The 25,929-nt window shown below is 49.8% G+C and overlaps 2 protein-coding genes and 2 long non-coding RNA genes across 8 annotated transcripts in view; 3 read left to right on the top strand and 1 right to left on the bottom strand.

Annotated features, from left to right (window-relative positions):
* The first annotated feature begins 5,977 nt into the window (after positions 1 to 5,977).
* On the top strand, positions 5,978 to 19,088 carry GTF3A (general transcription factor IIIA). Its single transcript, XM_024755359.1, has 10 exons — positions 5,978 to 6,119; positions 7,865 to 8,298; positions 10,495 to 10,595; positions 13,482 to 13,578; positions 13,950 to 14,038; positions 15,016 to 15,089; positions 16,259 to 16,339; positions 16,885 to 17,114; positions 18,155 to 18,214; positions 18,827 to 19,088. The coding sequence occupies exons 1-10, from the start codon at positions 5,978 to 5,980 to the stop codon at positions 18,956 to 18,958; spliced, it is 1,440 nt and encodes a 479-aa protein (XP_024611127.1). The 3' UTR covers positions 18,959 to 19,088.
* MTIF3 (mitochondrial translational initiation factor 3) overlaps positions 19,046 to 25,929 on the bottom strand; it is a 10,683-nt gene continuing 3,799 nt past the window's right edge. Inside the window, exons 2-6 of one of the 4 annotated variants that reach the window (XM_024755336.1) lie at positions 24,218 to 24,861; positions 22,595 to 22,796; positions 22,033 to 22,493; positions 20,601 to 20,758; positions 19,046 to 19,297 (exon numbers count right to left, since the gene is read on the bottom strand). In XM_024755336.1, the coding sequence (XP_024611104.1) occupies positions 19,079 to 19,297; positions 20,601 to 20,758; positions 22,033 to 22,492 (837 nt within the window). In that variant the 5' untranslated portion in view covers position 22,493; positions 22,595 to 22,796; positions 24,218 to 24,861 and the 3' untranslated portion in view covers positions 19,046 to 19,078. Of the gene's footprint in view, positions 19,298 to 20,600; positions 20,759 to 22,032; positions 22,552 to 22,594; positions 22,797 to 24,217; positions 24,862 to 25,929 lie in introns of all 4 variants that reach the window. The other 3 variants (XM_024755335.1, XM_024755337.1, XM_024755338.1) reach the window with 3 other exon arrangements.
* Positions 19,312 to 22,431, top strand: LOC112406525 (uncharacterized). 2 transcript variants are annotated; one of them, XR_003004577.1, is made up of 4 exons: positions 19,312 to 20,031; positions 21,156 to 21,491; positions 21,822 to 22,024; positions 22,321 to 22,431. It is a non-coding gene; the product is annotated as an uncharacterized LOC112406525 (long non-coding RNA). The 2 variants fall into 2 exon arrangements; XR_003004576.1 differs by lacking the exon at positions 19,312 to 20,031 and having other exon boundaries at positions 20,751 to 21,491.
* LOC112406524 (uncharacterized) lies at positions 22,823 to 23,832 on the top strand. Its single transcript, XR_003004575.1, has 3 exons — positions 22,823 to 22,962; positions 23,089 to 23,181; positions 23,696 to 23,832. It is a non-coding gene; the product is annotated as an uncharacterized LOC112406524 (long non-coding RNA).

Raw genomic sequence — 25,929 nt, 5'->3', positions numbered from 1 at the left:
GCCGTTCACTCTGACTCAATTTCCTTATCTGTAAAATGGGGATCATAACAGAACCTATTGCATAGGGTTTGGGGGGATAGTAGATGAATTAATACATGTGAAATGCTTAGAACAATGCCTGGCATGTGGCAAATTCTATATAAGAGTAACCTAGCAGTATTGTTACTTCATAACCATTTAGGAGAATGGAGAAAGTGTGTGTGTGTGTGTGTGTGTGTGTGTGTGTGTGTGTCTGTTTTTCTTAATCTTCATATCCCATAAGGAAAAATCAGTAGAAAGTGGCTAAAACTGAAAAATCAAGAAGTAGCACTATGAAAATGTTATTTAGAGATGTAAAGGAACATACGAAAAAAAAGAAAAAAAGCTGAGATGAATGTAAAATTGTTGCTTCTGGAGAACAAGAGGTTGGAGAGAGGCCGGGTGGGGCTGGCAGAGGCCCATTGTGTTTTGGAATAAACCTTATAAACTGATTTGAATCTTGGTTCACCAGAGCAGACCCTGAGACTGAGTTTGTGGGCAGGATTTGTGAAGGAAGTGCTCCGAGGGGAACTAGTAGGGGACAGGGTCCCCTAGATGTGGGAGGGGGAGGCAGGGCCAGGCTCCCGCCCCTGCAGGCTGGGCTGCTGGGCTGCCTCTCTCTTACCCCTGGCCAAGGCCAGGTGGGGGGCCTTGCAGCCCCGGGGCGCGCCTTGGGAGTGTGCTGGGTGCTGGCGCCCAGAAGGCTGGTGATAGGCCTCAGAAATGTAAAATTATCTGGGAGGTGGCTTTTAAATCGCTAAAGGTCCTAAAAATCTAGTTCGAAACTCTCCAATTTGTACCTCCAGCCAGACTCTCCCAGACTCCAGGGATGAGCAATAAACCCAACTCGTCCCCCCAGGGCTCCTGGAGTCTTCACACCCACCTTCCCGGGAGTATTTGCTGGTTTCTTTTCAGGTACCCAAATACCTCAGTGTGTACTTTCAAGCATGAAGCAAAGCACCATTCGGGGCCAAGTTCTTCCTGAACCCCTGGAATCACGGGGCGCAGACAGCTCCTCCTTCCGCAGGGGGCTTGATGCTGGATAGCTGCCGCTCGGGAAAAGCCTGCTCGTTATATACGGTCTGCCGCACCCCGTGCGACGAAATAGAAACAACAGTGCTTAATACATTTCAGTACAATTTTAGTACACATTTTAATACAATTATAACACTCAAACAGCACTTTTTTGCAAATACGGCCAGCAACAAAAAAACTTTTAATGCTCAAAGTAACTTTGAAAGAGAAACCAGTCCTTTTCATTTTCTCCCAGATTTACATACTTTCATGTATTGCTCAATAGAAGCTTAATGAAGAGTTTGTGTGTGATGTCATGATTAAAACACATAAAATCGGGACTTCCCTGGTGGTCCAGTGGTTAAGACTTTGCCTTCCAACACAAGGGGTGCAGGTTCGATCCCTGGTCGGGGAACTAAGATCACACGTGCCTTGTGGCCAAAAAACCAAAACAAAGCAGAAGCTATACTGTAACGAATTCGTCAAAAAAAGTCTTTAAAAAAAACCACATACAATCTTTCTCCACCAACCTTGCTGCAGACAAGGGGCGATCTCACTGTAACACTTTTAACCGCTCACCTGGCACTGGCCCAGGTGACTTTGAGGTGTCGTCTCCGGTGTGCAGTCCCTGAGCACCCCGTGGGGCTGGCCCAGCATCTCACACAGAGAGCCCCAGTTAACAGCTGCAAGAAGCAACCTTGAGCCATTACACGCAGGTCTGCCCACCTTGTCGCTTGGTGCCATCACTGAGCGTGTCACCAGTGTCATGACTCTGGGGGGAGGCAAGGACGTCAGCCACTTGCTTGTGGACAGAATGCGTTGTCACAAACTGTCCCAGGGAAGAGCACACTCCCTTCTGGAAGACAGTACTGCCTCTCCCCGGACGCCCACCCTTTGGGATTCTGGAAGAGCCACTGCTCTGGAGACAAGCCCCACCGGGAACAGTCACAAACCTCAGGCTTGAAATCGTACCACAGAAAGCAACCAAAAGATCGAAAATTCCAACCAGCATGCCAGCTCCATTAGTCTCAGCTGCCCCAAGTGTTACTTTTGAAAAATCTTTGTCTACTCACCCTCTGGAGCAGGAATTCTTAAGCCGAGTCCACCCTCCATTAAATTGTATGCAGTATCTGTCTGCTGAGATGTGTGTGGGTATTTTCTGAGGAGAGGACCCTGGGCATGACGCCCCCTCCCCCCAGTTGTAATGATGGGCTCTAAGGGTGACAAAGGAAGAGCTTTTGGTGTGCAATGGAGTATATATTTTTTTCTACATTTGGTAGAGGAAATATCCATATAAACCAGATTTTTTTTTTTTGTTTGTTTGCAGTACAAGGGCCTCTCACTGTTGTGGCCTCTCCCGTTGCGGAACACAGGCTCCAGACACGCAGGCTCAGCGGCCATGGCTCACGGGCCCAGCCGCTCTGCGGCATGTGGGATCTTCCCGGACCGGGGCACGAACCCGCGTCCCCTGCATCGGCAGGCAGACTCTCAACCACTGCGCCACCAGGAAAGCCCTATAAACCAGATTTTTAAAAACATCTTTATTGGAGTATAATTGCTTTACAGTGGTTTGTTAGTTTCTGCTTTATAACAAAGTGAATCAGCTATACATATATCCCCATATCCACTGGGTAAAAGAATGACAAAAGGCCTGGAAAAGAGAAAAATGGAACAGAACCATTTCATTCCTCCGCAGCTGCAACTAGATGACGGCATTTCCTCTTTTTATATAGGGGCAGGGACCTACACAGGAGAGGCAGCAGCTGTTTCAACATGCACTCAAAGTCCTATTTCTAGAAGACTAATACTTGAGACCAGATAATTTCTCTTCTCCACAGGTAAGTGAATATTAATAGAGGTCCTTTTAAGGTTCTGGGGCAAGTTTGTATCATCACAGACATTAGAGCCGTGGTTTTCCAGGATACATTCTGCAGGTTCTGAAACACGGTCCCAGACACCCCAAGGAGCCAGGAGACCCCTGCCCTTCCCATCCTCTCTCCACACAACCCTCTATCTGAAAAGAGATGGTTCCTATTTCTTCATAGCAGTGTTGGGAAATCTATAGGCTCTATGAGAAGAGAGAGTGATACAAAACTGAGAGGAGAGTATGCGGGGAAGTGGGTGATGGGCAGGTGTGAGTAATGAAGGAAGCTCATTGGGGTTGGACCGAGTGGGTGGGGGGGGCTTGGACCAAGTGGGAGGGGTGCGAATTGAGGTCGTGCGGGGTACAGTAAGGAGTCAGGGCTTTATCCTAAAGGCTCTAGGACACCACTGAAATCCCTGGCTTTTGGAAAGGATCCCTTAGCAGTCGTGTGGAGAAAGGACTGGAGAGGGGGAGCCTGGCTGCAGGATGCACCTGGAGATCAGGTGAGATGATGGTGGACTGGACCGAGATGAAGCAGTAAAGGGAGATGGATGGATTCCACCCCTAAGGTAAACCAAGCAGCCATCCATAAATGGGGCGAGGACTCCCGCTCAGCTCTGCCGGGGGCGTCTCTGGGCGCTCGGTGAAAAAAGCTGATGGAGGAGATTGTCAAACGCAAAAATCTTGCACGGGCTGTGGATGGAAACTGTGAGCATTCAAGCACCTGACCCTGTGGGTAATCAGAGAGCAATTAGGTCTCACTAACTAGATGGAATCTGGCTGCTCCCGGCTCAGATGGGTTTGAAGTGGGTGGGAGTGATTAAGCACAGGCCCGTGGCGGTACTCTGGTGGGGCAATTACAGCTGCAGGAAAATTCAACGATCAGACTGAAGCGAGAGGAGGGCTGATTGGAGAAGCCAGGCTGGAACTGCGTGGTGAGCGGACAGCCAAGAAGGGAGGTGTCCCGCGTCTCCCACTGCCCACTGAGGGTTCCCGGGGAGGTCGTGGCGGGGTGGGAGGTGGTCCAAGAACAGATGCTGCAAGAGGGCGAGGACTCTGCTGACAGAGGAGCAAGGACAAAGGTACAGGTGATGCCTGGGGGACCTCTCCTGACTGGTTAGATGATCAGTGACCCTGGAGGCTCCCTGAGGGACGGGGGAGACGGGCTATATTGAGGATGTGGCCGAGGGGTGGAATCTCTCTTGCTCAATCCTACCTTGGTCATCCTTGGGATGACCTTGGCTCATTCACTTTTTGTTTGAGCCAATATTTGAGAACCTAGCGTCAGTGACAGTTTACAGATGGCTAGCACTTCACGGTTGGCAACGGTGTTTTACGTGTATTTTCTTGTTAATCTTCACAATCTGTGAAGTAGGTACTGTTGTCCACAGTTGGCTGATGGAGAACTGAGGTTCAGAGAGGTCAGTTAACTCGCCAAGTTCCCATATGATGCCCGTAGCAACTGTGAGAGGAAGGCAGGGCAGGGTCTCCTCTATTTCACAGACCAGGCAAAGCAGGTTGCGGAGAGTTGCCCAAAGTCACACTCAAGTAGTTAGTGGCAATTGGGGCTGAATCCAAAAGTCTTTCTATGGCATGCCTATAAAAGAAGGAACAGAGCTTCAAGTTAAAGGTGGGTTTCAGGGATGATGTCCTGGTGCTTTGCTTGATCTGCTAGGACAGTGGCCCTAGCTGACCACCTTGTCTGTGCTGGACCAAACCGGGAGAAGTAAACATTAGGAGATAAGAATAAAATCGGGGTTAAAGGGACCACATATTGAAGGGCAGTCCACATTCAAGCTATTTTGTCCATTTATCGCCATAACTACATGCGTTCTGGTCACACTGTGTGATTTTTGGATAGGAAGAAACTTGTGTGATGGTTGGATGCTGGGTCAGGGTCTCCTTCCGGTCAGAAACCTCTTTGTTCAGATGCCCTCTCCTTAGTGTGAGCGCAGGACTACCAGGTCTAGAGTTATTTTGTGTGATGTAACTGTGCGTTAGTAACGCTGCATGACAAATCACCCCCCAATTTAGTGGCGTAAACACACACACACTTATTATCTCACAGTTTCTGCAGGTCAGGAATCTGGGCCTGGCTTACCCAGGTTCTCTGCTTCAGGGTCTCTCCCAGGCTGCAATGAAGGAGTCAGCCAGGGTTAAGGTCTCATCCCAAGGTTTGGCTGGGGCAGGATCTGCTTCTAAGCTCACATGTTCGTTGGTAGGATTCAGTTCCTCCAGGGCTGCTGGACCAAGGGCCTCAGTTCCTAGTTGGCTGTTGGCCACCCTCAGTTCTTTGCCCTGTGGGTTTCTCAAGTGTGGTTGCTGTTTTGTCACAGTGCACAAGCCCAGAAGGGAATGAAGGTCTGTTAGGAAGATGAAAGTCCCAGTGTTTTGTAACCTAATCACATCCCATCACCTTTGCTTTATGCTATTAGTTAGAAACAATTCACAGGGTCCAGTCTACCCCAAGGGGGTGGGTAATCACACAAGGATGTGAATACCAGTAAGCCGTGTTCACTGGAAGCTGTCAGAGCAGCCTGCCAACCGCAACTCAAGGGTGAATAGAAGGCATAAGCCAGAAGCAAGTGGGGAGAAAAATAAAGGCTACTAATTTTTGATTACTTATTACGTTGAGCCCTGAGCTAAGCACCTCATATGAATTAACTGTCTCATATAAATCTCCCAGCAACACTGTGGCATAGATATCATTATCCCCATTGTACAGATAACACACACTTCAGAGGAATTAAATAACTCTCTCTCGAGGCCAAATAGTAAATGGTAGAGCCAGGATTCAGAGTTGGGTTGCCAAACTACCAAGCCCATTCGGGGCCTGGAGGGGGCCTGAGCCCGGGGACCCCATTTCCCACCTGAGTGCTTTTACCTGACTTGTAGGAATAATAGCTAAGAGGAACAAAAATGCTTTGCAAATGCCAGTCTTGCAAACTTAAACCTAGAAAGTCTCAAGTGTTTTACGGAGAGATTAGAGGTAGGAGAGTGTTAAGGTAGGAGAGCGGTTGAGAGGCTGTTTCAGGTGTCCAGGCTCAGAGCAAAGCAAAGCTGGGCAGCAGGTGGGAGGGAATGGACAGGCAGGTGCACAAGTCGGCCAGACCAGGGATGGGCAGATGGAAGGAGGAGGGACAGGGGCTGCTTGCACTGGTGCGGGTGGGGCCCAAGAGACATCCTTTTCAGAAGCTCCTGGTGACTCCAGTGTGCTGCCAGGGTGAGAACCACTGTTCTACATTTTCGTGGGTGGCAGACAGGGTCACACTGCCAATGGCAAGAAAGGCAGGGAGCAAGCGGGAGGGAGGGAGTGTAACCAGGTGGAGATGGTAAGATTGTTTCACTTGCAAATAATGTTGAGTTGGAGGTGACTGCTTGATGTTTTTTACTTTAGCAAAAAAAAAAAAAAAAATTTAAAAAAAAAAAAAAAAAAAAAAAAATCCACTCATTTAGAAACGTGGGATGTTGAAAACACATTGAAGAGTAAACTGCAGAGAGGATAGAGGTGGACGATGGATCAGTTCATAGGAAAGAAAGAAAAAGAAAAGGCACGGCCTGGATTGTATCAGCTTCTTTACATGCAGAGTTGCTGGAAGAGCCAAGAGTTGCTGGTAAATGTGCTTGGCTCAGGGGGTGGCACGTAATAAATGGAACTATCGGTTAATACAGTCACATTCACTCCAAGAATGACTCCAATGGTCCAGTTTAAAGGTAAGAAAAGAGATTCAAAGAACCTTATCCAAAGCCCTACAGGGAGTAAATGTAGACTTAGACCTCAAAGTCGGTGCTCCCCGCTACAACACCTCACATCAGAGGGCTGAGCACGAAGACATGGGTACCGAGAAGAAGGTGTGAAGAACAGTTGGTTAAGGAGATGGGAGAAGTTGGGAAGGCAGGAGCAGAGGCACGGGGCACGGTGTGTGTCAGGAGGCCAAGAGCAGGGCGGAAGAGGAAGAGGTTTACCACGCAACCCCGCCACGGCCAGGGGGCAGCGGAATGCGGAGGAGGTAGCCGGCACCGGCACCAGGGAAACCATTTAAGATGTGCAGAGTTGTAGGAGGGATGTCTGCGGACTTGTCCCCTGAAGAGGGGTCGGACCAGCAAAGGAGAAAAGCAGCATGTGGATGCGTGTCCCAGACTCCCTCTCCCAGTCCTCAGGACCCGACAAGACAGGCCATTATCCTCGTGGGAGAGTCCTGGTTTGTTTTCAAAACTGCACTTTCTTCGCAGGGACTGCTCATCACCATCAGACAAGGGCTTGCCAAATGATTCAAAGTGATGCAGTCTGTGAAAAGTACACACCTGGGGGAACATCAGGCCATCCTGTCATTGTTATCCTCGTCCAAGGATGTCCTTTAAACATGTGGTCCCCATAAAGATACCCATACCATTCAAGCCTCTGAACAGTGCTTCTCAACTTCCAAGGTGCGTCACATCACCTGGAGACCTCTCCGATTCAAGCAGGTCCGAGGTTCCGATTTCAAACGAACGATGCTGCTGACCCGAAGACCACACTCTGAGCAGCAAGGCCTCAGGGCAGTGGTCCCCAAACTCGTCTGAACGTTGGAATCACCTGGGGAATTTCCAGACTACGGATTCCCGTTTCCCAGTGACAGAAACTGTGATTTAATTGGTCCGGTATATGCTCTGGGCTTGGAAGTTTTAAAAGGTCTCCACGTGATTTTAAGCAAGTTTAGGACGCACTGCCAGGGGGCTTGCAGAGGGAGCATGTAGAGAGCTTGCAGGAAATGAATCCATAAAGAAGACAAACCCAGCTTGTAGTAAGAACTGGATAGTTTAGATCATGCAAGGGTAGTACTTCGAAAAGGGTGGTGGCGGATGGGAACACATTTAACAGTCGCCTCGGGGTCCATCACAGGGCCTGCGACTCGCGGGCACCTTTTGCTGGGGGCGGGAGAGGATGAGGGCCTGGCCACTGTTTCCTCGCTTCCGCTCCTGCCCCAGGGCGGGAGGGGCGGGGGCCGGCGAGGAGCTTCTCAGAGCATGCGCAAAAGCGGGCCGGCGAGGGGCCTTTCGGAGCATGCGCGACTACGCCGGCGCTCCAGCCCCGCCCCGCCCCGCCGGGGCCGCGCTACCGGAAGTGCAGTCGGACCGCGCGTAGGATCTCACGGAGCGGTCGGTCGGCCGGCCTCGGTTCGTGGCACGTGGCTCACCACGTGGCCGAGTGCCTGACCCTGGGCACCCTGGAGCCGCCGGCCTCTGTCGCGGAGGCGGTGTCGTCCCTGACTATCGCCGACGCGTTCGTCGCGGCCGGCGAGAGCCTAGCCCCGCCGCCCCCGGCGCCCCGTCAGAGGTTCATCTGCTCCTTCCCAGACTGCAGCGCCAATTACAACAAGGCCTGGAAACTAGACGCGCACCTGTGCAAGCACACGGGGGAGGTAACGAGGCCGAAGGCGTGGCCGCGGGGGGCGTGGCGTCCAGGCCGGGGACTAGTGGTGCGGTGCACGCCAGGTGAGCGCTGCCCGAAGGTCCCGCGCGTGGGTGCGCAGACGCGTTCAGCTTTGGCCCTCGGGACACACAAGCGAACCAGCCATGCCTTAGGGCAGGGAAGGGCTGGGGAGGTAGACAGGGAGTTCTAGGACCGAGATATCCTTGCCGTGGGCTCAGGGCTCACTAAGCAACACTTTCCCCTTCTTTGACCTTGAGTGGTGGCCAGTCACCACGTCCCCATAACGTGTAAATATTTGCAAGGTTGGAATACTCCCTCCCACGCCCACCCCCAACCTGCCTTAAAAGGCCCCGCCTCCTGGGACCGGAATGGAGGAGGACTTTAGAGTACGGGAGGTTTGCGACCTGCATGTGTTCGTTCATTCATAGTTCAGTACCGTCCTGGCCCGGAGAGCAGCAGTTACGACAGGCAAGGCTTCTGCCGTCAGGGACCTTATGCTTTAAGCGGGAGGACAGCGGAATAAGTAGGAATGCGACGCAGTGAAGAGAGGGCTGCAGGAGGGTGGTCGGGAGAGGCCTCTCTCTTGACCTGAATGAGAAGAAAAGGTCCCAGCCCTGCAGACATTTGGGGGAGAAACAGCCCGGGCAGAGAGAACTGCCAGAGGAGCGTGTGGTCCTGAGGGTGGACGCCGGCCAACGTGATTGGGTCGGGGAACCATTCAAGGGGAGCCTGAGGGGCACGCCTGGAGGGTCATTTGTAGGCCAGGGTACCAGTGGGTTTAGAGCCTGCGTTTTGTTTTGAGAGCAGTAGGAAGCCTTTGGAAGGTGACAGGTGAGCAAAGGGCGGCTCATGGAGGCCTAGGAATTGGCCGAGTTTCCCAGGATTTGGCAGTCTGGCTTCTCAGGGCCTCAGCTGAAGGCCCTTAACCAGGGTGCTGCAGCTCCTGCCTCCGCTCCTAGCACTTTCCTGACTTACAGGTCATCCCTCCGTGTGTCCTCACGCTGCCCGTCCCCCTCACCCCTGCAGCATTTGAAGGCTGACCGTTCCCTCCCCGGGACCTTGTCCCGCTCACTGACCCTTTCCCCTGGCTCCTCTCCCGCCCTCGAGGTTCTCCACCTGCCCCACTCTCTTGGCTTCTTCTTACCCTGTGACTGGCTTCCTTCATGACGTGCTTTATGCTTCGCCTTCCTCTCTTTCCTCTCACCCGTTCAACCCCCCTAAATTCTGGGCCCTGTTACCAGGATGTCCAGATTAGACTTTACGTTTCCTTTCAGACTCGTGGGCTGTATTTAGGATATTGGCACTCCCAGCTTCCTTCACACAGGCTAGAAAACTTGGAGTCATGTCATCCCAAATCTCACATTAATTTGACAGACATTTTTTGAACGTCCTGCATGACGGGCTGTGCAGAGTTCTGTGCACCTGCCCTGGTAACGCAGCTCTTGTCTTCCTGTCCACCTGCTTTGCTACCAGTATAGTCCTTTGAGGCCTTGGTACCTCCTTCCTGGACTGTTCTGGGGCATGTTTTCCATAGTTAAGTGCACAGAACTGGTTATACGGGGGACATGTTTTGGCTTTTCCTACGGGTTCAGAGTGCAGGCCCTTCCTCCCAACTGCCGGGTCCCACGTGGTGGTTGCACTTCGGGCCGTGAGCTGTGTGTGTCCGGGCACCTGTGAGCTTTCTCGGATGTGACCCAGTCTTCTGTAGCTGTGCCGGGCGTTCTCTGAGCAGACAGTGGGCTTGTCCAGATGAGACCGCCCGCCCTGGGCTCTGAGTGGATGCGGAGATGCTGTGCGGGAGGAGAGGATCAGTGCGCGCAGGCCGTGCTGAGAGCCGGCAGGAAATCTTTACGGGGGCCGCTACTGAAGCCGGGTGTAGGTCGGGAGCAGGTTCACAGTACTGTACGGTTACTGTGAAGGCTGCCCGCTGGTTTCACATAGTGTTCCTAGAACAGAACCTGCAGCAGCGACTTCGTGAGCAGCTGCGGCATTTCGGTTGTCGTGTAACCCCAGGCGGGAGATCCTTGCCTGGCCTCCTGTAGCAGGTGTTCAGCACTTACTGGGTGGAAACCACCTCTACAGACAGAGTCCACGGCTTTGCCCATCAGATAGTTTAGGGCTTGAAGTAACACCAGAGCCACTGATGCAGGCAGGATTGACGTGCTTTTTGTCGCCTTCCTGCTAGAGACCATTTGTTTGTGACCATGACGGGTGCAGCAAGACCTTCGTCAGGGACTGGCACCTCAGCCGCCACGCCCTGGTTCACACTGGAGAAAAGCCCTTTGTGTAAGTAGAGAACTGTCTTCAGGCCTCTGAAGTGGGTGGCGTTTGGCACAGAATTGGCTGATGACCTTCGAGGTGAAGAAAGCGGAGCTGCTTTCGCCTGCATCTCCTGAGACAGGGTTTGGAATGTGCAAAGAGCGTTGGGGCCTTATGGGTCATCGCGTATGATAACTTCAGGGACGCGTTCATCGGAAGTTGTCTTGAGTTTGCATCCTCTCATCTCCCTTTAAAGGGTGTCCTAAATGGGAAATCAACGTCGTAAAGTTCAGACCAGATGGAACATGGCTCCCTGGCAGATTCTGGGCTCTGTATCATCAGGGTCTTTACGAACCAGTCAGCTGCTGGGATAAGAGACATATGAAGGAGGAAGTAGAGCTTTAACAGTTTATCTTCTGTTTCTTTCAATTAAGCCCCCACTCCTTTGCCATGCCAGTGTTAATTTCATTCTTCTCTGATGGAGTTGCTCATTATCTCTGAAAAGGTAGATATTACTGCTTTTCTTTTAAATCAGCTACTTTAAAGCAGTGGATCTCAAATTTGGGGTCCATCAGAATCACCTGGAGGGCTTGTTAAGTCACAGATGGGAGCAGCCCTCCTGCTCATCAGGAAGGACCAGGTAAAGTATATCCACACCCGTGGAATACTATACAGAGGGGAAAGAGGAATGCAGGTGTTCCCTGTGAAACTAAGAAACTCTCTGGGGCTTATTAGTTGAAAAACCAAGGTTCCGAAGAGGGTGTATTTCGGGCTACCTGTTTGTGTGTAAAAAGGAGCAGGGGAGGTAGACAACAAGTCCTCTATTTATATTTGCTTCTGTTTGTATAAAGAAATCCTAAAGGCTACATAGCAAAACTAAAGAATGTTGTTGCCTGTCTTGGGAGTGGTGGGAGTCCTGGGTGGGTAGGGGCAGGGGTGGAAGGAACCATGCAGCTGTGTCCCTCTCCATGCCTTTGGTTTCTGAGCTAAGTGGCCGTATACTATTTATATTTAAAACACTAAGTCTTAAATAAAAATGGGGCTGGGTGTGGATGCGCGGGTTGGAGAGAACGGCGAGGGCTACTCCTGCTGGAGCAGGACGACTGCAGTGTCTCTTCCGGCTCGCTCTCCAGCCCACATCCCTCTCTTTAGCGCCAGATCCCCGAGTCCAGCTGCTTGCTGCGCGGCGTTATTTGGCTGTCTCCCTGGTTCCATGGGGCCCAGGTCCCTGACAGTCCACAAGCTTTGTCCTTGGTCTCGTTCTTGTCAGGCGGCATCACTGCCTGCTTGCTGACCCGCAGGACTCCTGGTTCTTCCCTCCCGTCCTCCACAGCAGGAGGTCTGCAAGGGCTGTCCTTACCCCTCAGGGCCTCTCCCCTCCCCCAGCTGCCCGTGTCTCGGTTCAGGCGCTGGCCTGCACGCCTCACTTGAAGGCTGTTTCCCTGGCCCTCTCTCACATCACCCTCCAGATTGCTTCCTTTCCTAAAACTGGGCAGTGGTTTTGAGCACTGCTTATGTAATGACCTTTGTGCCTGGGCACTTCTGTGGTCTTGCCCCGTTTGCTGGACTCTGACAGGAAGTGGTGGTCCAGCTCTTCTTAACTGGGCAGCAGCACTCCCACCCCCAGCTTTGCCAGGGTGTCTCACGCCCCCTGTCTCTGCTGTTTGGTTCCTGGCAGGACTTTCCTGGCCCTTTTCTTCCCCACAGTGGTGTTGGGTTAGATGTCTGTGTCAGGATTGAAGTCAAGAGTGACGGAAAACTCAGCCCAATAGAGGCTTAAACAGGATAGTCTCTGTTTCTCTTGCATAAGTAAGATGCAGAAAGGCCGAGGTGGATAGGGGCTCCTCCTAACTTCCTCTGCAGTCCTCATGGTCCAAGATGGCTGTTGGAGCTCCGCCTGTCACATAAGCATTCCTGCCACTGGGATGGAGGGGGGGGCAAAAGAGGTGTGCCCCCTCTTTAGACACCTGTGGGAGCTGAGCAGGATGGGCCAGCACTTAGTGGTGGGACCACAAGGGAGGCTGGAAGAAGCTCTGTTTCTGTTGGCTGTGAACCCAGCTGAAAGTGAGCGTTTTGTTCCTGAGGTCAGAAATAGCACGTGTTGGAACTCGGGGTGGGTGGTCTCTGCCACAGCACCCCTCTTGTGTCCTTCCAGTGGGCCTCTGGGCATTTCTCCCCCTGTCACTCTGCACCTTTTTCTGCCTGTCCCTGTGGATAGCGTGGTGCCTGATAGGAGTGTTATTCGGGGTTTATCGGTGAATGATGGGTAAGATGAGGGCTTGCAAAGGAAGTCCTGCCTCATCCGTCCGGCTTATGAAAACTCATCACAAAAAGAGCACATATTAAAAACCACGAAGAATTTAGATAATTCAAGGTCAAGATATAGAAACACTCATTAAGGGGAACTACACCGGCTTGGTGATATGTCACAGGGCCTAATGGTTTATGGTTCTGTAAATATCTGTTTTTTACCTCTAATGATAAGCTGAAACCAGTTTTTTTGTTTGTTTTGTTTGTTTGAGGTCTTTTTGGAAATGTAGTTTGTAGAGACATTTCAAGCAAAATTAAAGTTACCAGATTCTAAACTGAGAACAGTTTAAGCATGATTTAAGTCTAAGCAGGGTTTAGGCTTTTGGAACTAGTGTTTCTCATCTTCCCTCTGTCCACTGTATAACGTCTGCTATACTGTGCTTAATTTCAGAAGCCTAACAAGAAAATGCATCTCGTTACATAAAATCACGTCAAATTGAGAGGCGTTGTGTGGTACGGCTTAACACTTCGGAATTTGTTACAGACTATTTTTTATTATACTTTGGAATAATTAGCTTTTATAAAGTGGGAGGATGTACACATCTTAAAATTTCTCTTCCCTTGGTTTGTTAATATTTTGGTTTTTACACAATTTCCTAACAGTTGTACAGCTAGTGGCTGTGATCAGAAATTCAGCACAAAAGCAAACTTGAAGAAACATTTTGAACGCAAACATGAAAACCAGCAAAAACAATATATAGTAAGTATGAATGATTTTGTATGCTTAAATTCTGACTTTTTTTATGTTTATTGCCTGTGTGTCTAAAATTTTCATCAACCAAATTTTGTTGGTCAAATATCTGAATTTAGTTGGACACTAGCTATCATAATAATGGTTTGTTTTGAAGGCAGACTTTTTTGCTAATTAAAGTATATTATTGGTAGACTACCCCAAATGAATCGTTTTTGCTGTTTCATATGTGTTACTCTTCAAAGCTTCTTGAATTTTATAGTAACTAAATGGGTGAAAGTAGCAAGTACGTAATTTCTGCGGTATTTTTATCCTGAGAGGATTCTGTTGTGAACTGTTCTTGATTTTTTTTTGAGACTACCAAACCTTTACTTAAACAGTGCAGTTTCGAAGGTTGTAAGAAGACCTTCAAGAAGCATCAGCAGCTGAAAATCCACCAGTGCCAGCACACCAACGAGCCGCCGTTCAAGTAGGTACCTTCCGTGGGCGAAGCCGCTTCAGGTTCAGGTGGGGATAAGATGACAACGCACAGATTGCATACCAATGCTCAGAGGCAGTTCCTTAATCAGCATTTCCCCGTTAAGTTGCGAGTGTATGCCCAGTTATGTATTGGGCATTTCACAAGTTTGTGCTTTTGTTTCTCTAACAGAAAGATTTAATGTGTTTCAGAATAATTTGTGAAATTAGTACAATTGCGGTTAAGCTTGAAGGTAAGGCTTATGTCCTAACTATTCAAATAGAGCCTGCTCAGTGGCGCGAAATGTCCTTATGCAGATGCTAAGTATTCCTTTCCTGTAGAACAAAGGTATCTGGGCTTAGCCTGCATCGGAGAGGGTTTCAGGAGGAACAGGAAGAGGTGACTGGACGCGGTGGAAGACACCTGCAAAGGGCACCTGCTGATGGCCGTCCTGCGAGCCCTGGCTGGCGCTGTGCGCGGCTGGGCGGTCCCCTGCCTGGGACTTGTTGCAGTTGACAGTGCCCGTCCCTGCTTGCAGCTCTGCCGCCTCTTCCTGTGCCGCTGGTGGCCTGAGCGCAGAAAGGGCGCCCAGAGGCCAGGCATCTGCTGCTGTTTTCTTTTCACACCATCCCATGGCAACGTCATTAGAAAAACTAGACGCAAATGACTCAGGATGGCTTAGGTGTTTACCCGAGCCATTTTTTTGTTGCCATGAAGACGGTATATTTTCAGAGGTATAAAGGTGAAAACTGTTTAATTTGATCACATAAGCAAAAAAAAAGTAATGACTTTTTTCTCTCAGTTTGTTCTGCCCAAGGCTGGTGAAGTAACTTGCATTTCATCTACAACTAGGTCTGAATTTGAAATCCCATTTTTATGACTGGTTTGGTTGTGGGAAGAGGAGACTTTGGCAGGATGAGGACGACATACTATTAAGTACAGTTCTGTCTGAAAACAGATCAGCTAATGCTCGTGTGTTGTTGACCCAGGTGTACCCACGAGGGATGTGGAAAACACTTTGCTTCCCCCAGCAGTCTGAAGCGACACGGGAAGGTCCACGAGGGTATGTACTGGTGCCCGCTGACGGGCACACCAGCAGTAGAGCGTGTTAATTCTCTGACTGCTCGAGTCTGTGGTCACCCCAAGAAGCCGAAACTGCTTGGGCAGGGGCTCCATCTGCCTGCTCAGGTTTTATGCTCTTGACCAAAGAGGTGCTGGGTGTCGTGTCTGCCCTTCCACTCCCTGTTGTTGCCGTTGAGAGTTAACGTCTATTGTTTACAGCCGTGCGGCGAGCGGGGGCTACTCTTTGTTGAGGTGCGTGGGCTTCTTGCGGTGGCTTCTCTCGTTGGGGAGCATAGGCCCTAGGCGCGCAGGCTTCGTTAGTTGTGGCACATGGGCTCAGTAGTTGTGGCTCGTGGGCTCTAGAGCACAGGCTCAGTAGTTGTGGCGCACAGGCTTAGTTGCTCCACGGCCTGTGGATCTTCCTGGACCAGGGCTCGAACTTGTCTCCCCTGTATTGGCAGGTGGATTCTTAACCGCTGCGTCACCAGGAAAGTCCCCCCCCCCTTTTTTTTTTTTTTTAAAGACAAGAGACTAGTAGTTGAGGCTTTTAGTTTCTATCTGGTATTTAATTGGGTGAAGCTCGGGCTGACTGTTACACTGACTAATCCAGTTGAAGTGCTTTGCACAGTGTCCATTTTTGTTCACAGAGTTCTTCTCTGGAATCTTTTCTTTTTTCCCTTAGCTGCTTCTTCCTAGTTCTTTTTTGCAGCATTAAATTTAGAAGATATTGACACTACAGGAAGCTGGGGGTGGGCAAGGTTATCCTTGGTGGTTTATCCAGGGCAAAGGGCTGAGTAAAAAAAGAGGCAAAGGTAAAGCAGGGGGAGGAGAAAGGGGCCTTGAGCCATGGAGGCGGGGTTGGGGGAGTGCATCACAGCAGCTGGGGGTTCGTGGGCCGTGTACCCAGCCCACTGAGAACAGGAGAGGGAGGGCCTCCTCTTGAAGCCCTGCTGAAGGGAGAGCCTATATGAAGGACCTTGACATGCAGTTGTTTGGTTTTACTGTAAAATAAACTTTTCTTAGTTTTCATAGCTACCTTGCAGTCTAATTTTTTTTGATAATTTGCTTGATTTTTTGATAATTATTTTCCTTTCGGTCTAATTATGATTGGTGTTTATGCCGAGTATTCACAAAAGGCAATGCACCAATCTGTTTTTTTTTTTGAAATAGGCTATATGTGTCAAAAAGAATGTTCTTTTGTGGCAAAAACATGGACAGAGCTTCTGAAACATGTGAGAGAAGCCCATAAAGGTAAGGCAGGCATGAGGGGCATATAAATATCTGCCCCTGTGGAACTGACTGAGTGCTTTTAAAGGGTGAAACGTTAAATGTGAACTTGAAAATACAGAGTTTCTATAGTATGTCTGGTAAGTCCAGGGTACCTCAGCTGTTTGACACGTGAGCAGAGATCTGTGGTCCTGGGCCGAGGTCTGTGCACATTTTAAAGGCTCGGGCAGGTGAGGCCTCCGGGGAGGCACTGGCTGGTGTCTGCAGGCCAGTCTGGGAAGCGTGCCCTGTGTGTTGGGGGACACGGAAGAAAACTGGTCCATTTAACCCCCGCCCCTTGCTGCACCTCCGGGTGGAGAACCCTGCTGCTTGCAGACAGAAGCAGGGACTTCATGTCATGTAGGGACTTGGAAAGATTGAGGCACACTGGAGTTAGTTTCCTCCCAGATTTCTGATCTATGTGTCATAAGGTTTTGGGCATCGAATATGTCGCTTGATACATTCCATATTAGTTTTCCTGTATGGTAACAGCTGGGAAGTGGGCTCAGTTTGCTAGTCTGCTCCCGCAGAGGACATAACATGTGACGTGTGCCAGAAGACGTTTAAGCGCAAGGATTTCCTGAAGCAGCATATGAGAATTCACGCCCCGGAGAGGGACATGTGTCGGTGCCCCAGGGAAGGCTGCGGCCGCACCTACACCACCGTGTTCAACCTCCAGAGCCATATCCTCTCGTTCCACGAGGAGTGGCGCCCGTTCGTGTGTGAGCACGCCAGCTGCGGCAAGACATTTGCCATGAAGGTGAGCGCCCCGCCCGGGCGCCGTCCTTGGGGGCTGCTGGGCTCCAGGGAGCCTGGCCCCAGGCGGCAGATGGGGAGGCTGGGGGGGACTCGGGCCCTTCACTCCTGCTCCAGCAGGAGTGGTTCTTCACCAAACTCTGCGAGCAGACAGATTCGCCCCTGCCAGTGCTGTGCTCAAAGTCTGGCCCTCAGCATCGCCAGGGAACTTGCGAGAAATGCACATCCAGACCCAGTGAATCAGAAGTTCGGGGGATGGGCCCAGTCATTTTCTAACGAACTTTCGTTCGTTAGAAAGAAGGTGATTCTTACATGACGGAATTTGAGACCCAGTGGCCTCTGGTACCATATGCTTATTATTTATGAGTCTGTTGCTATTTGGGGTGTCCTTCTGGGCTGCCATCATCTGAGGATTGAGAAGGGGAGCAAGAGACAAGGACATGGGGGACCTTAGAGCTTCGGGACACTGGTCTAGACTTGGAGACCGTGACCCCAGGTGGAGGGGCCCGTGCGGCTCCAAGGACCCGCGCCCGGTTGGTGCTCTCACAGGCGCTCGTGTGAACAATGGTAGAGACTGAAGTGGGGGTGAGGCTGGCTTAGCACAGCCCAGACTGTCAGAAAACCACGGAACTGCTGGTGGTCAGTGTTCGTGCTGAGGACAGCAGGACTTGGGTCAGATTTTCCACTGGCGTTTGGTGATGCTGATGACACAGATTCAGTTAGAAGAGCCTCCTTCAGCTCGGAAGGGTTTTCAGAACTGGCCCCCCAAACCCCTTACTATGAAAGAACTAGGAAGCCACAGGCACACGTGGTGAAAATGTATACATTCCTAACCTGGGTCCTTGTAAAAGGCAGTGATTTTAGTCCAAGGTTTAAGGAACAGTTCTGCTCCAGTGGTAGAAGTCAGATCCCTCAACAGAATGTAACAGAAAGAAGGCTGTCCGTTTATTTAAATGACTCATGGGGTTTTCATATTAGCAGACACCAAATACCAAGTGGCAGTGTGTTACAAATAAAACTGTTTTTCTTTTTCCTTCATTGTAGCAGAGCCTCAGCAGGCACGCCGTTGTGCATGACCCCGACAAGAAAAAAATGAAGCTCAAAGTAAGTTGAGACTTAGCAAGCTGTTAATTTTAAAACATAAATTGGCTTAAACTAGATGCAGTCTATTTAGCGTATTTTCAACTACTTATTACTGTGTGAGGCTGTACTACCATACAGAGCAATTGTGTGGATTTCACTTTCTTACTTCATGACAGTAGTTTTGTTGTTGTATATACTGCGATAGTTGTATACCTGATAGGTATACGATTCCAGTAGTTTTGATTTTGAATTCGAGTTACAGTCGTCCCTTGGTATCCACGGGGAATTGGTTCCAGGAACCCCCAGGATACCAAAATCCGCAGGTGCCCAAGTAAAGTTAAATGAGGATTTTCGACTGCGCAGGTGTCCACGTGCCTAACTCCCCCAAGTTCAAGGGTCAGCTGTATTTGCATATAACCTCTGCACATCTTCCATATACCTTAAATCATCTCTATGTTACTTACAATACCTAATACAATGAAAATGCTATATAAATTGTTGGCACACGGTAAATTCAAATTTTGCTTTTTGGAACTTTCTGGATTTTTCTTTTTTAAAAATATTTTTGATCAGCTGTTGGTTGACCCGCAGATACAGAGGCTTGCCTGTAATCTGTCTTCCTTATTCCCAAAGGTGAGACCGTCTCATGAAAAACGGAGTCTGGCCTCTCGGCTTAGTGGGTACATCCCTCCTAAAAGGACACAGGACCAGGGCGTGTCTTTGCCCAGAAATGGGGAGACTGAACTGCCTTCTGAACTGCACTAAAGGCAAGGTGCCCTCCGCCGTGGCGACGCTGGCCCCAGCTACACGCCAGACTGCTTTGTTTGAAGGACCGCAGACCAGCCAGCTCAGTTACTTTCTCTCAGAAGCACGTTTTTATTAAAATCACTGGTGCAGAGCATTGGATGCTCCGTCGTTTCCATTTCCTCTGTTCAGAGCGTCTCCTCTCTGGGTCCCCAGAGCTGATCTGCACGCATTCTCTTCCTTTTGGCTCAAGGGACGAAGCACACACATCACAGCCTTTCCCCCTCTGATGGGCTGTGGCCTGGATGAGAAGGTAGCTATTCCAGGCATAGTCTGGAGTATTTGATTACATATCTCCTCCTAGAAAAGGAAAACAGCCAAAGACTAATTTAAAACCAACATCTTTGATTCTTCCCCGTGTTAATGCTCTAATACGCATAAAAACCAGCATACTTGAATTGCTATTTAAGGGAGTTGCTGAATCGAATCGTACATACCTGGTTAAGCTGACTGAAACCTGTACGATAAGCAGTTATACAAACTCCATGTAACTAGGCTAATGCACTAAAGGCTTGATAGTTTTAAATCCCGTCATGGCACTGAGGGGCTATGTTTGGCCCAGACCACCCTCTCGAAAACAGTGCAAAGCAGTGGGTTTGGGCACTGGCAGAACCCCTCCTTTCCCCCCAGGTTGTCAGCCCAGTGCCGTTCCCAGCACTCATTCACAGAGTCATTGGGGTGGTTAGAAAAATACAGACAACTCAGTTCTAGAGATTCTGCATCAGCTGGGCTGAGCTGGGCCGGGCCCTAGGCCTGAGTCATTCTAACGTGGAACTAAGGTTGAAAACCAGTGCTGCCTTTTAGATGCTGCAAGTTGTCTAACTCCAAAAGCAAAGTAGATGGTCCACAGACTTATCCTGGGACTGTCAACTGATAGCCACTTTCTGGAAGACAGTTCGACTTTATATGGAATGCTGCTTATAGGCCTTTATAAAAAGGAAACAGACTTTAGAAGATGAACCCATAAAGTTTCTAACTTTCCTACTTAAGTACTGGATCCTCTACAATTTGTAAAACAGAATAGCATATAGCCTGTAAGTTATAAAGGAGTTTTTCTTTTATAAATTTATTTTTAGTTTTGCATTGGGTCTTTGCTGCTGCACGCGGGCTTTCTCTAGTTGCGGCGAGCGGGGGCTACTCTTTGTTGCAGTGTGCGGGCTTCTCATTGCGGTGGCTTCTCTTGTTGCGGAGCATGGGCTCTAGGTGCGCGGGCTTCAGTAGTTGTGGCTCGCGGGCTCTAGAGCACAGGCTCAGTAGTTGTGGCGCACGGGCTTAACTGCTCCGTGGCATGTGGGATCTTCCTGGCCAGGGCTCGAACCCGTGTCCCCTGCATTGGCAGGCGGATTATTAACCACTGCGCCACCAGGGAAGCCCTGTGAACTAGAGTGTTTTCATGTGGCGAAGTATTTATGCTACAATGGAAAAAGTAACGTGTACATTTTGCATTTTGAAAAACAAATTGGAAAGCTACTATCGTCACTGGGTAGGATTAGTAGTTACTTTTCTTTGCCTTTACATTCCCCAGATTTTCTACACTTTTATTTTTAAGATCAGAAAGAAAACAAAAACACACAGGCAGTCAGTCACACCTGCTTTTACTCACCATTTTGTTTTCTGGCTCTTCTGTAGTCTTCCCTTTCTTTATTGTAATTTGAACTTTGTACTTTTTCTCGATCCACTGCTGAATCTGTTTACTCTTTGTGTCCAAATCATGTTGTCCAATATTTGAAGAAAAAGTCAGTTCCTTTGTCAGGGTGGGTCCTGGTTTGAAAGAGTGAGACTTGGCGCAAGTCTGTCTCGTCCTAAGTCCGCATTGCTACAGGGGCCCTACACGTCCTCCTGTCCAGTAGTTTCACATGCCAGTAAACATTCAAACACGGGAGACAGACACAGGTAAAATACCAATTTTTTACCTGCCAAGTAAGAGTATTTCAACATGGAATGCTTCCGTTTATCATTACCATTGTCTGATGAAAGAACAAAGAAGTGGTCCTTTAAAAGGAACCAGTTAATCCTTATTCTTATTTTGGATGGTGGGTAACAGGTGTTTATTATGTTTTTTCTTTAGGTTTTATTTTCTTATATTTTTTCTTCTTTAAATAAAAGTAATTTTTCTAAAAAGGAGTTCTTTTATTAACACCTCTTTGCTTCCTTACAGCTCCTACCAGCTGGTCTGAGTTCTCTGTCAGCCCTTCAGCCATCTCTGAACCAAGCTTCTCAGGCTGTCCACCTTTTTGTTGTAAACGTGACATAGTTTGATGTCCTTATCACCCTAGCTGGCCTCTGGGTAGTTTTTGTTTTCCAGTCAACATCTCTGTTGTTAAATGTGGTGTCAGAAAATTGACACGTGGCCTTACTGTGCAGCTCTGGAGCCAGCCTTCTGACCTCTGTCCCAGTGTGTTTTCTATAACGATCAGCACTTACTAGGAATCACGAAAAGCAAACCTCTTCACTTAATATCCAACTCACGGCTTCTGTACGGTTTAAATGACAAGTGAGTTGGCACATCACGTGAGCGTTCCTACCCTTACTGTGACGAAACGGGCGTGGGGCACGCTCCAGGAATCACTTCAGAGTTAGGGAGTGCTTCCGTGTGATTAACTGCACACACACCCCCACCCCCACCCCCCAGCTTAGAGATGATGGGAGCAGGGGAGGAGGGCACCCCGACAGGTGAGCGGCCCAGGACAGGACCAGGAGCCCACCCTACCTGTCCACGTCGTCATGCCCGTGTGCAGTGGAAGGCCAGGCAGCCGTCGGGGGGGTTAAGGGGGTTCCCATTATTTTGGTGGTGGTCACCTTGTTTTCCCCTCATTTTACACAGGTGTAGAGGAAGACATGACAGACACAAGAGTAGCAAGGAAAATAGAAAAAAAGGGATAGAAATAAGTGGACGAAAAAGACACTGGAAACGGTGGTGAAAGGACGTCTCAGCTTCTCACTGGCCTGTTGTCACAGGGGCCCTGGCAAATGCCTGACCTCAGCTGCGGATCTGCAGTCCTGAGGACCTCGGGGGCAGACAGCAAGGTACCTACCAGGCTTGGGCTCGGCCCTCTCCATCCCTCTGAGCCGGAGCCGCTCCTGGTAGATCTGCGTGCCCGTCATAAGCTGGTACTGCGGGGGCTGGGCACTGGGGTCCCTCGGCACCAGCCGCAGGTCCTGCTTGGCCATGAGCCTGATCACGTTCGCTCGGTGCATGGGGCCCAGGTCGTTGCCCTTCTCGTCCAGCACCTGAATGATGCGCTCGTTAATTTTTCTTCCAACGTTACGAAAAGCTGTTTCATTCTTTTTTTTCTTTTCTCTCTTGTCCTGGGTGTCTTCAGTACTAAAAGCTTCTGCGTGAATGAGGCAGGACGGTCTTGGGGCAGAGGCAATGTGGGATGGTTCCGCCAGCGCCGTCTTCTGTACGACGTATTTACCCAAACGTCTTCTAATGCAAGTATTTTCCGTTTTTATAGTTTGTAATGTTAACCTCTTTAGCAAAAGAGCAGCCATCCTAAAAAGCAGGGAGAAAAGCTCACTGAAGTCCGATCACTCATTCCCATGGGTCGGTGCTGTGGAACATGGAGGGCGTGTGTGAGCCTGGGGGAACCTCACCTGTGAACACTGCAGGTCCATGCACAGGAAACTTAAACGTTATCTTAGTTGACTCCGTTCCCCGTGGATCTCACAGTGCCAGCTCCAAAAGCAGGTATCACCCTAAGGCTTTATTTAGGACGATGCAGAATATTGAATCCCTGGGGACTCACAAACACCTCTTCATGAACGTGATGAACAACTTATCAATACATCTGACCGTCTACAAAAGGTAAGAACACTGTTATGGGAAAGGGGACCCTCCAGGAAGACAGCTGACCCCCTGGAAGAATGAACTGGGACTCTCAGAAAGGAAATGCCCTGATATTAAAGTGGCCTCATAAACTACATCCATCGCTCACAAGGCAGGTGCTGCATTGCTGCCAAAGGTGAGCTAAAGCGTCAGGCGCGTGTGGTCTGACTTCATGGCTACGGACACTGCACTTAGAAGGGGCACTTTGAGTTTTTAGTTGCTTGTCCACCATAATGTGTCCCTCCTACCATCCACATGACAGGTAGACCTGAGAAGCGTCTGAGGGAGTGATGAGAGGACCCGTTCATCTCATCTAGGGTTTGCTGAGAAACACGAGAGAATCAAGAACTCAGAGGTAGGTGTGTGCGGCTCATCAATGAGAGAAGAGGATGCAGTGCCTTAGACGGTGCTTCTCAGAGAAGGCTCCCTGGGGCACCTGCTAGAGCATCACCTGGGGCGTTCAGACTGGAAGCTCCCTCTGGTCCAGCTCTGATCCCACTGGGCTGGGTAACCCACCCCTCCTACCCGTCACCACCAACCACGCCCATCGTCGACCAGTGACATGGGTGGGGGGAATGAACAGCAAACTATGGAAAGTGATGGGAGGCGCACGTTCTCACCTCCGTCCCCCGCAGGTCTGTGGCTATGGCTCCAACCCCCCAGGCCCCCCCCAGAACGCCACCCTTGCAGAGTTAACTGCCCACCCAGCCCCTCCACGCAGATACCCAGCGGGCACCCTCATCAGCACGCCCACAGCTGAATTCCACCTGCCCTGCTCTCCGCTCTGTCCTCCCGTGTCCTGTCCTCACATACACCCCCTGGCGCTCAGGCCCAGAACAGCTGAGTGATCCTTGACCCTTCTTTTTCAGCAGATCCCACTGTTCGCCCTCTAAAAATCAGCAGGATCCAAGCACTCCACCTTCTCCCTCGCTGTCTATCGCCCTGCCCCTGACACGCCCTCATCTCTCACCTGGATCAGGTCCCAGCCTCCTGACCGCCCTCCCCGCTGCTGCCCCTGCCCCTTAAAACATGGAAGTCAGGCCGCGGCGCTCCTCTGCCCACAGCCCTCCGCGGCCCCCACCTCGCTGCAGAGTCCCCGGGACCAGGCCCCCACCCAGCCCTGCCCACAGCACCCGCCCCGCTTCCTGCGCTCCCTGTCCCAACCGCCGGGGCCTCCCTGCCATTCCTGTAAACGCCGGGCGCGCCCTCCCCCCAGCCCCCGCCCCGGGTGGGATCCTCTCCCTCAGACGATGCCAGTTCATTTACTGCTCGGCGACGCCTTCCCTGTCCACTCTGTCAACGGCACATCCCATCCTTTCAAACCCACGACCTTGCCTTTTAAAGAGGTTCACTGCTGACATGCACTGATCTACACACGAACGAACACTCACAGTCTTTCCTCGCTGGAACGTAAGCTTCATGAGAAAACGTCACGTGTCCACTTCGTTCACTGCTAGCGCCTACAGCCTGTCTCAGTACCTACAGCCGTCCTCGGTATCCACGCGGGACTGGTTCCAGGACACCTGGCACGGACGCCAAACTCCGAGGATGCTCAAGTCCCTTATATAAAAAGCTGTAGTGTTCGCACGTAACCTATGCACATCTTCCTGTACACTTTGAATCATCTCTAGATTACTTATAATACCTAATACGATGGAAATGATATATAAATAGTTGCCTGGCACAGTCGCTTTTTTGGAACTTTCTGGCAATTTTTTCTTTTTCGAGTATTTTCAGTCATGGTTGGTTGCAGCCACGGATGTGGAACCTGTGGGTACGGAGGGCTGACCGTACGTGCTGAATGACTGCGTGAGCCCAAGGAAACCGCCAGGAGGCAGGCGGTGTCTGGGGGCAAATCCCCAGGTCGTCAGGTGCAGCAGCGCCCCCCACCGCAGATGCGCCGTAAGAGTGCTCTTTTCATTCTAGAGATACTGAACTTTCCTCCGTATATTTTCTTCCTTTATTCAAAAGCTGGGGCCCTTTTTTCCAGGAGTATTCAGTCATACCGCTGTGTCAGTTTTCTTCTGGTGCTCTTCTATAGTATCGTGAGAAGATATTGTCAGATTTATGAATAAACCTTGAATAAAATGATCCATGCTTTACAAAAAAAAAAAAAAAAATTCCCAGCTGGCATTTCAAATGTCCACCAACCTCAGTGAGATCTACGGCCAGATGTTTCATCCACAATGAATGGGTTACCTGACGGCCATTAACTGGGGCTGCAGATGCTGTAAAGGCTCCACAGTGGGGCTGAACTGGGTTTTAAATAGCTGAGATACTTACTGTTCAATAACAGACACTCAGATACTTGTTGCCACATGGCGGAAGCCGGCAAACCAAACAGAAAAGTCTGAAGACACTGGAGACGACTTTTCCATTATCCTCAGAAAAAGAGCAGCAGCAGCAAGTCCCAAAGTTCAGTATGAGTTAGGATGAAACTAGCAGTTACAGACGAAAGCTAGTGTGCCCCGTGTAATGAATTACCAACACGTTACACAGAGGATACTATTCAGTAGGTAGGATTTTGTAAAACAAGGAGGCGAATGAACAAACTAGGCACAGGAGAAAGATGAAAAGAAATTTAAGAAGAACCCTGAGGTTTCCTTAAGGTTGAAGACACAGTAATTTTCATTCCCCTATTCTTCCTAATTACCATTATTTTTCTTTTTCTTTTTTTTTTTTTTTGCGGTACGCGGGCCTCTCACTGTTGTGGCCCCTCCCGTTGCGGAGCACAGGCTCCGGACGCTCAGGCTCAGCGGCCATGGCTCACGGGCCCAGCCGCTCCGCGGCATGTGGGATCTTCCCGGACCGGGGCACGAACCCCTGTCCCCCGCATCGGCAGGCGGACTCTCAACTACTGCGCCACCAGGGAAGCCCTCTCTAATTTTTTATAAAGAGGAAGTATTTTTTATACTGATAAATTCTATTTGTTTACAAAATAAAAACTATTTCAGAAAGATAATGTAGATTTTTTTTTAAGCTTTAAAAACATTTTCCAAGAAGAGGAAAAGGTAAAGAGTAGAAAAATTATTATAATAACAATAATTGAATATAATATATAATTATTAGTTATATTTTAATATTATATATAATTATATAAAAA

The sequence above is a fragment of the Neophocaena asiaeorientalis genome, unplaced genomic scaffold, assembly GCF_003031525.2.
Source record: "Neophocaena asiaeorientalis asiaeorientalis breed wild unplaced genomic scaffold, Neophocaena_asiaeorientalis_V1.1 scaffold59, whole genome shotgun sequence".
Taxonomy (NCBI): domain Eukaryota; kingdom Metazoa; phylum Chordata; class Mammalia; order Artiodactyla; family Phocoenidae; genus Neophocaena; species Neophocaena asiaeorientalis.
The sequence above is the reverse complement of the archived record's forward strand: the minus strand, read 5'-3'. Positions and strand labels throughout refer to the sequence as shown.